Here is a 14,810-nt window from a genome sequence, read left to right as displayed (position 1 = left end):
ATAAAGTCTTGACGGAATTATCAATAATTTTAGAAGAAAAATATTACTTTCTTAATATATTAGTTTTAAGAATCATATATATTACTTTATATTAATGTGTGTGTGTGAGAGAGAGAGCATGCTGCTGGCTTAGTAGCATACACTCACTTCTAATTCAGACTTCTAAGAACTCCCAACAAAAGAATTAATAAATGAAATCATGACGCATTCTAAAGCAACAAATCATTCCTTCATGATACTAAAAAATCCAAATAAATTACATTACTTTCTTCATGTTCACATCTTTGAAAAAATACAGTTATAATGTTTGTTACAAATTGACACGTTGGTTCAAACTTTACATGAACCACATTGACCCTAAATGTCAGCATGGTCCCTGAACCAAAACTCAAGCTGTTGGATCGGGGTGAACACCGCCCAGGTAACTGACATCCAACTATGCAAAACTGACCTAGCTAAAAATATAAAATGAAGCAGGATGGATGGCACAGATCTTGACCAAATAGTTACGAGAAATTAATCAAAGCAAGGTAAAAAAAATGAAAAAAAGAAAAGGAAAAAAAAAAATGAGGCCACTGCATCCTATACTGTATGTATTCCCCAGGTATCCCTACCCATTTCTTTTCTTTCTAGTACACAAAAGACCTAAAAAGCCAGAGTATTTTATCAAATGCGAAATCCACCCATCACACTATTTCTATCACTCCATTACCTTCAAATTCCTTTTGCTGCAGTTGAAGTGTAAAAAATGCTATGAGAAGAGGAGTTTTTCTAAGGCATGAAAGAAAGTCATTCTTGTCAATTCTTCCATCATTATCATTGTCAAATACCATAAAAAGCTCATGGACCTACAAGTAACCAGTTTAAGTCAGTCACAGACTACAACATGAGTGTTAAGAATTTTAATTACAGAAAAAATAGAGAGAAGTGTTTATTAAATATAAATTACCTCATCCTCACTCCAGTTGAGGATAACAGGTTGGATGAAATCTCGTAACTGATTTTAAAGGGAATTGAAAAGAACATGTTAGGGATAATCCAACACAGTAAAGGCAAAAATAGGAGAACAAAAGTTTATAATACCTCTTGTTCAACAACATAGGCCTTTACTGCACCACCACAGCCAGCAAAGGCTTCTTCACAGGCTTGATGGAACCCTGGTTGTGACATGACATGGGCAGATCCATACAAGAACTGGAAGCAACATACAATTAGAAACAAGTGGTGTAATCAACAAGGACATTTTGAACCTTGTATTGCAGTTTTTTGCACAAAAAACGAAATAGTATAATTCTTGTAGTATCAATTGCTACTTCTAATCCATAAACAGGGTAAATTATTGCAAATAGTTACCTGTCTGAACGTAATTGTCCCACTCTTCTCTACATCAATGAATGAAAATATCTGTAATAAAATATAATCAACATGACAATCGAAAGGCAAAAAAGGCAGCAAAATGAACTCAAGTCATGAGGGAGTTCAGGTTTTGGCAACAGAAAGAATAGTGGTGGCAAAGACAAAGTTAGAATGAATTTTGCTAAGCTGAAAAATTGCAGCAAAAAGGGAAGAAAAACTGAATGCAGAAAATTTTATTTCAAAACTACAAGTACACATAATATTGTAGTATTCTGATAATAACTCATCGTAAACCATGTCATGCACATGGAATTAAAGAATTTAACAAAATATAAGGATCGGAACATCAAATCTTGAGAGATTTTAATCCCACAATATTAAAGAAATCTCGAGCTATTTGATAACTAACCTTTGCAGATAGTGGGCAAGCCTTAAGTCTTAAAACCCTCAAGAAGTCATGATATTGAACACGACCACTGTAAGCAAGATACAGACTCCATCATAAAAGGGGTAAAGTTCACCAAATACAATCACATCTATAGGTCACAGTTGTTAGTAAAGAAAAGCAAAAACAAAAACAAAAGACTTGCACAAAAACAGGGATTCAATAACCATTATCTTACTCCATTGTTTTGGCCCCAATGTGTATGAAGGCAAGGATTTATAGACTTATCACTGAGAATTGCCAGAAATCCTCATGGATAGAAGGGAGATTGATTAGCTTGCAATAGGCTTTTTCTATAACTCTATGAGGAGGCATTTGATGCACATGTACCATTGATTATGGTTAAGGATTCCTACAGTTTGTATGACAATTGTTAATCATTTTACATTCTTGCGCATGTGTGGGGCCCTTGTTTGACTGCAACTGGTAATCTTAAATATCTAACTTTAAGGATTACATGCACAAACATCTAAGGTTCCCATGCTTGAAAGAGCATCACATGCCCATACTCCTAAGGCATCTGAGGTAAATAGGGGGAGTCAAGATGCAGTCACACCCATGTACCAAACATATACATCTTAGGCCTCCAATTTGAGTGAAAATGTCTCAGCACCAACTCACCAAGTGCCCCAAAAATGCCCAACCAAAGAAATAAATTCATGTTATATAAAAGGCAACTTCAAATTTTAAAGCTGATATCCCCAATCATGCTGTCCTTGCCCCCAAAGAGACAAGAATATCTTTGATAGAAAATAAACTGGGGCAGTTGCAAAACTTAATCAGACCTATTGTTGGGTTAACATTTATTTCAACCCTAACAGTTCACTTCCTGTGAAGAATTTACTTTTAAGAGAGGTATTGCATGCAATTATGTGACGTTAGCAACAATAAATAAGTATTTAAACAATGATTTCCCACAAAAAGGAGATTTCATTATGACTAACACGATAACACCATCAACTGAAGTAAAAACTCAACATTGATTGTTGTCAATATTATCAATTTACAATCAATTGCTTACCACCAAATATAAAAATCAATTAACTAATGTTTCCCACTGTACTTGAGCAACACTTGTTTGTCTAGTTATACAATAATGTGATAATAGTACCTGGAATCAGGATTCATGGCCAAGAATTTATCCAGAAAGTCCACAGCTTCCATGCTGCTAATATGAAACAACTAAAAAGAAGCATATTACCATCATTAATATACCACAAATCACAATATAAAATATTTTCTCTCTTGCAATACATATTTCCCTTAGATTAGAAGGCCCAAACATCATGCAGCCACCCTGGGCCACTTATGTCTAGCATCCATTGGCACAAACAAAGGGTTATTATGGCATTGCATATACTACAGATTCAAAAGGTTTAAACTAAAAATCCTACTTAAAAGTCTTAAAAAGTTGAAGGAAAAGATAATTTACACGGGACTTGATAATGGCAGAAGAAAAAAAAGGTAATGCTAAGCTCATTTGTTTTTAGGGACTCACTGATTCCACCTTGGTCATTTCAACCATAAAACTTGAGGGGTTCTCCTGAAAAAGTCAAGAAGTTAAAAAAATGTCAGCAACAACAAAACTGAAATGCTAAGCATGACTTGAAATTTTCTAAGATTCTTGGCCATGTCTCCATGGTCATGAATGATTCTCTAAGATTTAGCAAACAAATGTTTTTGGTATATAACGTGAAATTTTTAGTTTCACCCTGATCACAGCGCATTGAAATCATCGATCTCCAAGAAGAAAGCAGTAAGTAAAAGAAACACAACTCTAAATTTGTTTACTTGTCTGTTTTTCTAATACATAAATCTTCTTCTACTAAAGTTCCATTTGTGGATTAATTATTGGTTTTCTTCCATTTTTGGTTGGCTTTCTTTATATATAGTTATATAGGTAGACACATATACAAGTGATTGGAGGCATAATCTTTGGATTGATAAAAGAAAAAAAAAATAATGATGTCTAGTCCCCCCTACAAGACAATGGTTTATCACATTATTTTTACATTACATCTTATATGCGACATTTTCACTTTAGTAGAGATTACATACATTAGACAACAGTAACTGAAATATCAGAAAAGTGTTTAAATACAAGAAACTCCATAGATATTCAACATCACAATTAAAGTTAGTTCTACATGAAAATAATCTATAAATGCAAATCATCCCAATATTTGATTTGCAAGTTTAAATTTGACCATTTTATATAATATGAGGCAAAGAAATTTAAAAATGCAAAAGAGCAATCAAGTAACTAGGATGAAGATATTATAACTGAAACCAATAATAAAAAAAGCACACCTGTTTTGCTTCTTGTGCTTTCATATGAAGCATTATGTCTCCATAAGAATGTCCTGTCTGGACAGCATTCAGTGCAGTTGCAATATCCCGGCTAGTCTGCATTTATCCACATATTAATTGTTGAATGGTTACTACTGACACAAGGAAGGATTATGTTCAACAAACCATACAGTCTATTTCTTCATAACAAAAGTCAATGATAAAAGATATCAAAAAAGGGCAAAAGCATGCGCTGTTTACAAAATCTTAGACAAGTTTTGATCATTCCCTTAAATAGGTGCTACTACAACTTTCTCTTGTATAAATTGATTCCTAATCTTTTTTTGTCTTGCATGTCCATTCATCCACTTCAGCATTATCATCTCAGCTTATCACAGTTTTATGAGTTGTTAGCATGACATTGACAAATATAAACTAACATAGAACATTGCTAGTCTAAATAATCATCCAGTAGAATTTTCCTGAGTTTGACAGGCACTTTGAAATACTAGTAAATAGTGATGTCTAAAGCAATCCTCCATTCCATCCACCAGCCTGAATCCTATGTGCAACATCCCCATTAATCAAGCCATCACTTTGCAAGATGGATCCTAGAGACCTAGACTCTGCAATTTGGGCTTTATAAAGTGATTCCTGGTTTGGTGTTCTTATTTTTAGTTGCTAATTGGCACATTACTGAAATTTCATTTTCACACAAGATTAGGCTTTAAGTCAGATTAGTGCCTCCTTGAAAGTTAGGGTGAAAAAAAAATCAAGGATAATTTTATATACAATTATTCAGATCAAGTTCATCCCTGAATTTTCACCCCTTTGTAAGGGAACACCAAACTGAATGATAGAGGTAAAAGAAGATTCTCAGATTCCCAGAGAGGAATCTTCTTCAACTCAATTCACAGCAAAATTTTATATACCTATAGAGGTTTCAACTTTCAAAGATCAAACTATTACAATTGTTTTCTGCATTTAGCAGATTACAAGCATAAATATTAAAATCCTTTGGTAATATATGAAAGCTAAAAAGCAAAACTAGAAAACTCACCCTCTCCCGAAAATGTACAGCAGTTTCCTTATCATCCAGGGGATAAATGACAGGAAGATATTCTACCTGTTCAATTTTAAAAGAAAAGTTCTAAATTACTTCAAGTTCGAGAATAATGAGTTTCCAGAGGTGGTGGATTAACCACTATAAAGAAAAACCCAATCCATAAGAGAGAATATACCTCAAAAAAGTTGTGAAATTGAGTGAACATTCTGAACATAAGCTTTCCCAAAGAAACATGACCCCTAACAGATTTGCATGTAAAACAATTAGAGTGATGATTTATGCTTATAAACAGTAATGAAATGTAAAGATCTTCACAAACAAATTTCCTACCAGGATTGGTCAAAGTGCACATGAGGATAGCGTACAATTACAGGCTGGATTGGGTATCCAGGGATAAATGCACCAAGTTGGAAGGAGATAAGGTTCCTGCCATTTGTTGTTGTTCCCTCGGGAAATAATAGTACTCGAGGAAATCTATTGCAAGAGGCCCTTCTCTGTTATTCAGTTCCTTGAAAGCAGATTTCTGTATCAAATAGCTTATAAAATTGATAACATGCAAATTATATCAAGTAAATTCATGTCCAACATATCTGTTGCTCAGCCCCATTAGTTTTGAATAATTCTTGCATCTTGCTATTCAGTTCCACAATCTGCAGCTAATGTCGCTTTACAACTTGCTGAACTCCCACTCAACTCTGAGGTTCTCTTCCAGATTATATGTCCAAGTCCAACTAGACTTTTCCTAACTTGTTTAAATTTTAACTAGACTTTGGGTATGTTTAGATTTCCAGTGGGAGTGTTCCAAAAGTATGTTTGAGGGTAAAATCAGTTTAGGGTCATGTTTGGTTACCCCCCAAAAGTATGTTTGAGATTTGAGGGTAAAATTTTGTCTGGAATGAACTCATATTTTGAGAAGCAAAATTTGGAAATTTTTGCAAACTCAGTTTGCAAACTTTAATCCAAACATGCACTTTTCATTGCACATTTTATACTAATAATATATTTACAACTCCTATGAGGCCAAGAGGAAAAAAAAAAAAGAAAGAGGAATCACTTTGCTGTGCATGAACAAAAAAAACTTCTATTAGTGTGTCTTGCGCTACTCACACTTTCCTAAATCATCAAATATATTTCACGAAATTTATCTATAGATTTTGTTAAAAAAAGTAGGGGGCATTAAAGAGCTATGTGAATAGAAAGGTAACTGGGTATCAATTGACAACCATTTCAATAATAAAAAAATGACAATCTTAATATGTAGATAAAATAACAATCGACATACTAACAGAAATGTTTTACCTTTATTTCCCTAACAGCCTGCTTCCTTGATGATGGTAAGAATCTGTTAACATATATGACCTGAAAACATAAAAGTGGAAAGAAATGGAAAATGGCTGAATGGCAATTGTTCTTATATTTTTAAATTTCAAATGGGCATACATAAAATGTAACCATGAAATGAAATTACCTGCATTGCTCTAATAATGGTGCCAACAAAAGGTATGGAGTCATGGGACTCAGCTGCCACAATGGTGGGAAATAATTCATAGAAATAGAAGATAGGCTCAATGTAAGAAACATGGTTAGATACAATTATTGGAGCAATTTCCCTTGGTGCAGGTTTTCCTTTCCGTTTTATCCACTGATAGCTGCAAATGGACAGAAGGAGGCAACAATACAGAGATATTCACAATTCAGAACCAATATAAGCTAAGGGCATGCTCGTAAATATATAAAATAAAATGAAACTGAAATGAACCTTCAAGTAAAAACAACCTAACCATCATATGCTCCTTTCCAATGAGACAACATAAAGAGGGTATCTAACTGAGGTTTGTAGTGATATAACAAGCAAAGGCACTGTTTTGTTTCCTACATTATTTTCCTAATTTATCTTTGTTTTCCAGTGTTTCTCTCCCACACGTACATGACAGACTCTATCCCCATATGCTCCCTTCCATAAAACATAGCATCACAAGGAGACAAAATTATAGAGAATATTTAATTTCTTTTTACCTGTCCCCTTTTCCCCTTAAACAAAACAACTATCATAAATCAAGCAGAGATGCACACATAAAGTCTATAACTATTTTTTCCCCTCTCATCAGTCATCTCCCACCACCACCTAACCCGAGAATAAAATCAAGAACTTCACTAACTAAAACCTAAATTAGTTAGTTATCCCCCAACTGGAATACTCAATCCAGAGCTGAAAGCTTTGTCATTTTCCTCACCAACCACACTTTATGATCTTCACGCCATGCAGTCTTTATTGCGCCATTCTCATCACAACATAACAAATTACCACGTCAGAGTAGCCATAATTGCATGTACCCTAACGTCACATCAACGTACTCACTGCATGTACTCTCACCCATTGCTTTTCCCTCACATACTCCAATTCAAGAAAGAAAAAAAAAACTACTTAACTTATCTCCAAAGTCCAAAACCCCAAATCAGCAAATAAATAAGTTTATTTTAGCTAAATAACCATTTTCCCCCAAGTTCCCAGTAATATTTATTTTTAAAAAAAAAGTTTCAACTTCCAAAGAAGCTCTCAATCATAAACCCCCAAAAAATAAGAACTACTCCCTCGGTTCTGTTTTATCTATTTTTAAGGTTGTCGTGTAAAAACCAAAAAATATAATAAATTTTCTTAATTTTTTTATCCGAAAAAACCAAAGACAATTTCGGTAATTTACAATAACACAACGGATTTCCTGTTTTATCCCCCTTTTCTTTTAATTCCTCGATAAATGAATGTGTAAATTAATTAAATATCAAGACTTTTTAATCTTGCAAACAACAGATAAATAAAAATAACTAGTATCATCTCTCTCCTAACAGAATGTTATTCACTAATTCAATCAATATCCAAAAAATAAAAACAAAACACACACACATACACACAATCAACTAAGATCTAAAATCAATTGAAAAATCCAAATCGAGAGAGAAAAGACAATTGAAATCGGGAAGAACACGTACCCAAAGGAGAAGAGAATACATCTGGCGCACAAGCGCGTGATCCACATAACCCTACACCTCCACTTGGGCATAGGATTCTCCTTGTCCTTCCACCCTTGCAGCGCCACCTTCGTCGCCACGTACCCCAACGCGAGGCAGAGCCCGAAGATCGCGAGCCGCAGCGCCGCCAGCGGCAGGCACAGCACCGTCTTGGCCCACTCGTAGAGCCCCTCAATCGCCGGCGTGCGGTTGCGGAACGGGTCCAGGGTGGACGGCGGCGGCACGGAGAGGTCGTCGTCGTCGTCGTCGTCGGTGCCGAGCACACGGAAGGGGTTTCTGGGGGGCGCCGCGGAGGGGTGGACGGTGACGACGACGTGGTCGGAGGAGGAGGAGGAGGAGGAGGAGAGGAGCGGGGAGGTGAGGTCGGAGTCGTCCGCCATTGGCCGGTGGCGGGGTGCGTAGAGATACGTATAAATATACGTAGTGTAGAGTGGCGAAGTGAAGAAGGAAAAAGGAACGAAAGGGAGTGTGAGCAGTGGTTTTGTGGCGTCGTGTGGTGCTGCATCCTTTTTATTTATTTACTTCTTTTATTTTCATTGTTTATTGTTTCTGCTTTGTGCTGTGTTGTGTCGCTATACCAAAGATATTCAAATTATATTATATTTTTTTATTCATGTTAATTTTAAAAATATCTTATATAATTACAATATAATAAAATCTCAAGAATTGGCAGAGCCGTGTAAACGGTGTTTGGATAACAGTTCCAATGCACTTAAACACTCACTACAACATTCTATTGGATTGATTTATTTGAGAATTTGTATTTGATTTTTATTATGTTTAAAAATGAAAATTGGATGAATAATAATTACTTATCATGAGGAAGATGTCTATAATTTTGTGGGCTAAGAGATATTTATGATGATATTATAATGTGATTTAAGATAAAAAAAAATTATAATATAATAAAATTGTCTAGGGATTGATTATTTGATTTACTCGTTCATCTTCTGTTTTTGTAAGTCTAGACTTGGTTTACTTTCAGATTTGTTTTTTATGCGTGTTTGGAACATGTCTAATTATATGGAAGAATAAATTTTATATAAAAAAAATTCAGCGATTTATGGTGAAAATTGATTAAGATAAATTTTAAATTTCAAATCACACACTAATAACACTGTTAATAAGTTGTTAATGATTCACCTTGGTATATTCACATGTCATTCATGTGTCACACTTATTGATAAAAATTACATGATAACTTTTGAATAACATGAATTGATTTTCATTAAATTAAATGTGAAAATAGAGATATTACTAGATAAATTTAAATTTAGTTTAATATTTTTTTACAAAAATTTAGTTTAATCTAATTATAAGTAATAACTAATTTATGATAAATTCTCGTAAAACTTACTAATCTTTTATAACGTTATCTTTGTTTTTTTACAAGGACAACAATAAAATTAGAAATTAAAAGTCAATGGAAGAACTCAATTTGAGTTCTTGAATTTTAGTTGCATAGAAAAAAAAAATTAAGGAAAAATACATTAAAAGTATTGTTTTTTTGAAAAAATATAACTTCTTAGATATTATTCCCCTACAATTTAATCTTCAACATAGAAAACTCTTAAATAGAAATAGTGGTGATAAATTTTGTAAAAATGAATTCTTAAACTCAAAAATCCTTATTAAAGATATTTTAAAACTTTATATAAATTATCAAAATTTCTACACTAAATCAACCTTGTTTTATAATATAGTTATTAAAAGTAAAATTTTAATTAAAAATATATGAACATATTCTATCTAATCTTTAATTAAATGTGGTAAAATGAGTTACTTAGATCCATGCGAGCTAAGAATTATAACAGGTCAAGTGATGAAAAAATTGAATTCAATTTTGAACTCTAAAATAAAATTAAGCTTAGTAAAAATTATTTTTTTGAACTTTTAGCGGACTAAGCTTGAATCCACTCTCTATTTATTTAATCTAATTTAGAAGAGAAGATAAAAATAATATTAGAAAAAAATCTTATAATTAATTTTTTAGTGGAACTAACATATTTTATACTCTATTTTAATTTTAAAAAATTCTTCTATTTTTATCTTCTAAACCAAACAAATCATAAAGTAACTTACCATTCAAATTCAAATTCAATTTTTAAAGCACATATCTTATACTATTTTATTGAGTAAATCCAACCCATATTCTGTCACGTCTATATATCTTTTAATACAAGAGTAAAGTAATTTTTAAGAACTACTTAATTAAATTACTCTAATCATATTACATATAATCATAGATTAACATGGAATAAAAATAATTAATTTTTGTAATAACTATTTTAAAATATATTTAATGTAACTTTTATTTAATTTATAACATATTTTTTTACTGTAATAATATATTAAAATTAAACGTAATTTTTAATAACAATTTTCTAATATTATTTCCTTAATTAGTACCTTAAAAATAAGGGTTAACAATATTTTTATATTATAGTAATAAGTAAATGTATGTAAAATATAATTTTTAAAAAAACTATGTTATATTTGATTTTCATTTAAAATATGTATTTAATATAAGAATTATTTATTAATAACTTTTAAAAAATAAATAAACTACTCAATTCTAGAGTAGTACGTGTGTGGGCACGTGGCACCTTGGCAAGTGTCTCCATTTTTATTTTATTTTTTGTGCTGGCATGTGTCTCCTTCTTATTACTATTGCTGTATCAATTATTTAACTTAAGGGTTTTGCAGAGGAACATGATGCAGCCACTTGCACTGTGCATGTTGCCATGGATGTGGACACCCAGCTTCGTCCCTTTGTTTGACTTAACTGCTTTTCACATGCATTGCCAAAAAAAACGTAGTCTAAGAATTTGGGAACCAAAAATATTTATATATTATTATATTCGATAAATGAACTTTGTTGATATCATAATAAAAAAAAAAAGAATTTTGGTGATGCCTCGTGGAATGCTAGTTTATGGACATCAATGGCTGTTTTGTTTTAAAATGCTTAGTTTATAAATACTATAAATAGTTTTTAAACTATAACAATCCAAACGTGTAAGTTATTTTTTTATAACTATTATTTTTTATGCTGTAAAAACAAAACTATTATTTTTCTGGTATAGTGTTTGATAACTATTATAGAAAATCTAAACATTAGTGTAATTATTTTTATTTCGTATTATTTCATTTAATTCTATTTTACCTTACGTGCCGGCCATATTAACTTATTTAGTGTTCAAATTCAAATGGAGGGTTATGATGCTTGTGAAAGTATTATACAAGTAATAACCTTGTACTTTATGTTATGTTATCTAGTGAAATGATAAAGTAAACTAACTTTGGGAAGAATTATTTAGATCAAGCATGTGATCTGGTTTGATCTAATCGTGTTGGATATGTTTTTTTTAGAAGGCAACCTTTTGGCCACCATTACAACCAAAAAAGAAAAATTAAATCATATGTTTAAAAAATCATTATAGAATCTGACAAGATAACATTTCATCATAAAAATAACTAAATAAGATTAAAATATAAATTAGAAATGTTCATTTTTTTTCTTTTTTATAAAATTTCTAGTATGATTTTAATCCTTTTAAACTAAAATGTACTGAATATCTAGTACATATTTAGTACGTTGGGATACTTATGAAAACTAGCTAATTTCTTTTTTCTTTACAACATGAAAATTAATTTCTTTTAAAAAGTTATAAGTGACTTAAGTATAATAATAAGATTAGATGCGGCTTACACTATAGTTTAATGCTTATATGAAGTCTCAATTATACTCATAATCGTTCAAGGATTGAAATTTATGAAAATATTTTAAAATTCTATCAAGAAACCAAAAGTCTTAATTTGGATTGTTGAAATAAAAATATGCATACCAAATGCCAAACAAAAAAAAGCATACCAGATTATAGTAACTAAATTCATATACATAAGGAGTTATATAAGACTGAGTGATAAAAAAAATATATACCGGATTTGATTCTCCAATTAAAAAAAAGTTAACAATTGATAACTAAAAAAAAATAAAAATCATGTAAATAACACGAACCTGTGGTTATGGACCACTCATGATAAGGAATGATTATACAATTTGTGAAAAGCATTATAGCAATGCCACCTTTTTCTTAAATTACACTAATATCTACTCTAAAAATGACACTTGAAATCCAAATTTAGGCAATTAACCTCAAATTAGGGTGAAAATTTCAGCTCCCAAGGTTTTACTTTTTCAACGCACATGATCAACGACAAGAGCTTTTCATAAACTCAAGAGCAACACTTAATTGGCTTATAGCTTCTTCATATTCATACAAGATGTTGCATGAATTAGCGTAACCTTATCCCCTGATCTGTTATAATTTCCCCCCATAAAGATGTTGAATTTTATTTATTTTATATATTTTTAAAAAAATTTAAAATAGGTTTTTATTTATTTTTAATGAACAGTGTTAATTTCATATTAATAAAAGGGCAGGATTAGGTCAAATTAAAATTCCATCAGCAAGTTAATCTGTTAATGACGACTGGATGAACGGACGGAATAATTATTATTTAATGATTATATAAGAAATTAGGAATTAAAGTGGACATTTTGGTAAATAATTATATTTGATAAATAATTTTTTTACAAGATTTTTTTTTAAAAAAGTAATTGTTTTTTAAAACTAACTTATAAAAATCATGGGTATTCATCAATCAAACTGGACCCGCTTCGTTGGGCTACGCTATTCGGCCTGAACTCTGAAGTATATAACATTCAACCCATTTCAAATAGTAATTGCATGCATGGCTGAAAGTTATAAGTTAACTAAATTTTGGAGAAATTTTTGATGAAAAAATGCCAAATAATTATTTTGAGAATATAAATAGTTATCATTTAAGAAGAAAGAATAACTTTCATTATATAAAAGAATATTTAAAAGAATTAATAGTTCGTGATTTCTTAAAAAACTAAAAGGTGTTAAGGAGGAAGAAAGTGTAATAAGAGGTTAATTTTCTCTGAAGATTGTCAACTTTATTTTATTATATAGGAGTGGATATAAAGATTAATTAATTCAATATTTAGGAATAAAAAATAAAAAATTATAAAAGAATATTATAAGTATACCGTACCGTGATATCTAATGCATCCTGATTGTGATTCCTTAACAGGATGCCGGTCAGCAAGATCCATGAATTAATCCAGACACGGAAATAAATGTCACTTCATAATTAAACATTGGTGTTTAATTTATAAGATACTAATAAGAAAAAGTAAGAAGGATAATGCCACTTTTTTAACCTCAACTTGTGTCTCATTTAGGTTAAACGCTTGCATTGGAATTAAAGGAACAAAGGACTGAGTTCTTAATGCAAAGGACTTTGTTTTTAAGCAATATATATCTCTACTGCACTTGACAGTGATATGATATGTATGTGTTTTGGAGCTTCCAAAATCAAACCTGTCAAATTCTTCTGCTTCTCATCATTTGTTGATTTTGAACTCCTAAGACAAAATAACTATGAAATTTCAGCATTAGTCCCTTGCCGAACATTTCATGATTGGCCTAATTTGTGCACTCCCTAGTGTTTTTTCTTTTTCTTTTCCCACAAGTCTCCCCCTTGAGAGTCAATCCTGTTCAAGACACATCTTGTTCAATCAACTGAATTAGACCTTCTTCGTAGATAACATTATGAGAAACTAATCTTGAATAACTGATAGTGATAAGACTCACAACAAACATAATGAAAATGAGGATGTTATTTGAAGTTTATCCTGAAGAAGCAATCTTAGGCTTCATATGTGATGTTGACTGTAGCCACAGATGGAATCAGAAATTTTGTACCCTGGCTTGCAAGTTTCCCCTACCAAAAACCTTGATTAATAATCTGCGTGGAAGAAGCAAACTAGTTGAAACCTTGCTTCTATATCCTTTCTTTTCTACAATTTTGTTGGTATATATATAAGCTTTTTCTTGGAATGGAGACCAGTTGCACACTGTTTATCCATATGTTGATGCATTATAAGCCTAGCATGTCACTACTATGTTTCTGCAGAAAGTTTCCACCAACTCCTTTTTTTTGGTTCCTATTGCTGCTGATTCTGCTGAGCAATGCTTCAGCTAATGGTGTCAAACAAAAGGCAATCAATTTCTTCTCCTCATTCATTCCTTCTCCGCTTGTGTATTTATATACACACATAGAGAGAGTGTATATAAAGTGAGAGGAATATTTGTATGAGAGTGGGAGAGAAGTAAATCTAAACCATATAATCATACATGATTAATTAGGATTAAAAGTTACTATTAATTACATGACCACTTACAAAAGTTTCATAACTTTGTGATTTAGTCCTAACCATTCATGTATGATTGTATGGTCTAGATTTACTCCTCTCACTCATACAAACACTCCTAAACATTCATTCTGTTTTCTGTTATATGAGCTTGACCACAACATTTGACATGAATGCAGAATTTTTACATTGTTTTCCTGGGAGATCATGCTGTGAGTAGAGACAAAGCCCTAATAGACACCCATTTAAATATTCTGTCTGCTGTTAAAGGAACGAAGGTGGCCTAATTAACTTATGAACATTTCCTTATGCTTCACTCTTCAAGCATAAAAAGTGACTATGTAGCTCTTGTTTAATCTGTGTTTACTTAGCAGTCTCCT

The 14,810-nt window shown here is 31.7% G+C and overlaps 1 protein-coding gene across 1 annotated transcript; it reads right to left on the bottom strand.

The window, feature by feature from the left end:
• Positions 1–210: 210 nt before the first annotated feature.
• On the bottom strand, positions 211–8,725 carry LOC114405818 (lysophospholipid acyltransferase LPEAT2-like). Its single transcript, XM_028368313.1, has 15 exons — positions 8,613–8,725; positions 8,145–8,573; positions 6,625–6,805; positions 6,456–6,515; positions 5,487–5,650; positions 5,332–5,395; positions 5,151–5,216; positions 4,112–4,207; positions 3,300–3,344; positions 2,913–2,983; positions 1,766–1,832; positions 1,354–1,404; positions 1,084–1,194; positions 950–997; positions 211–848 (listed from the first exon to the last, which is right to left on the bottom strand). Exons 2-15 carry the CDS (start codon positions 8,561–8,563, stop codon positions 687–689), a joined length of 1,605 nt encoding a protein of 534 aa, XP_028224114.1. The 5' UTR covers positions 8,564–8,573; positions 8,613–8,725; the 3' UTR covers positions 211–686.
• Positions 8,726–14,810: the final 6,085 nt, after the last annotated feature.

This window comes from Glycine soja, chromosome 3 (assembly GCF_004193775.1).
Source record: "Glycine soja cultivar W05 chromosome 3, ASM419377v2, whole genome shotgun sequence".
NCBI classification, from domain to species: Eukaryota; Viridiplantae; Streptophyta; class Magnoliopsida; order Fabales; family Fabaceae; genus Glycine; species Glycine soja.
The sequence above is the reverse complement of the archived record's forward strand: the minus strand, read 5'-3'. Positions and strand labels throughout refer to the sequence as shown.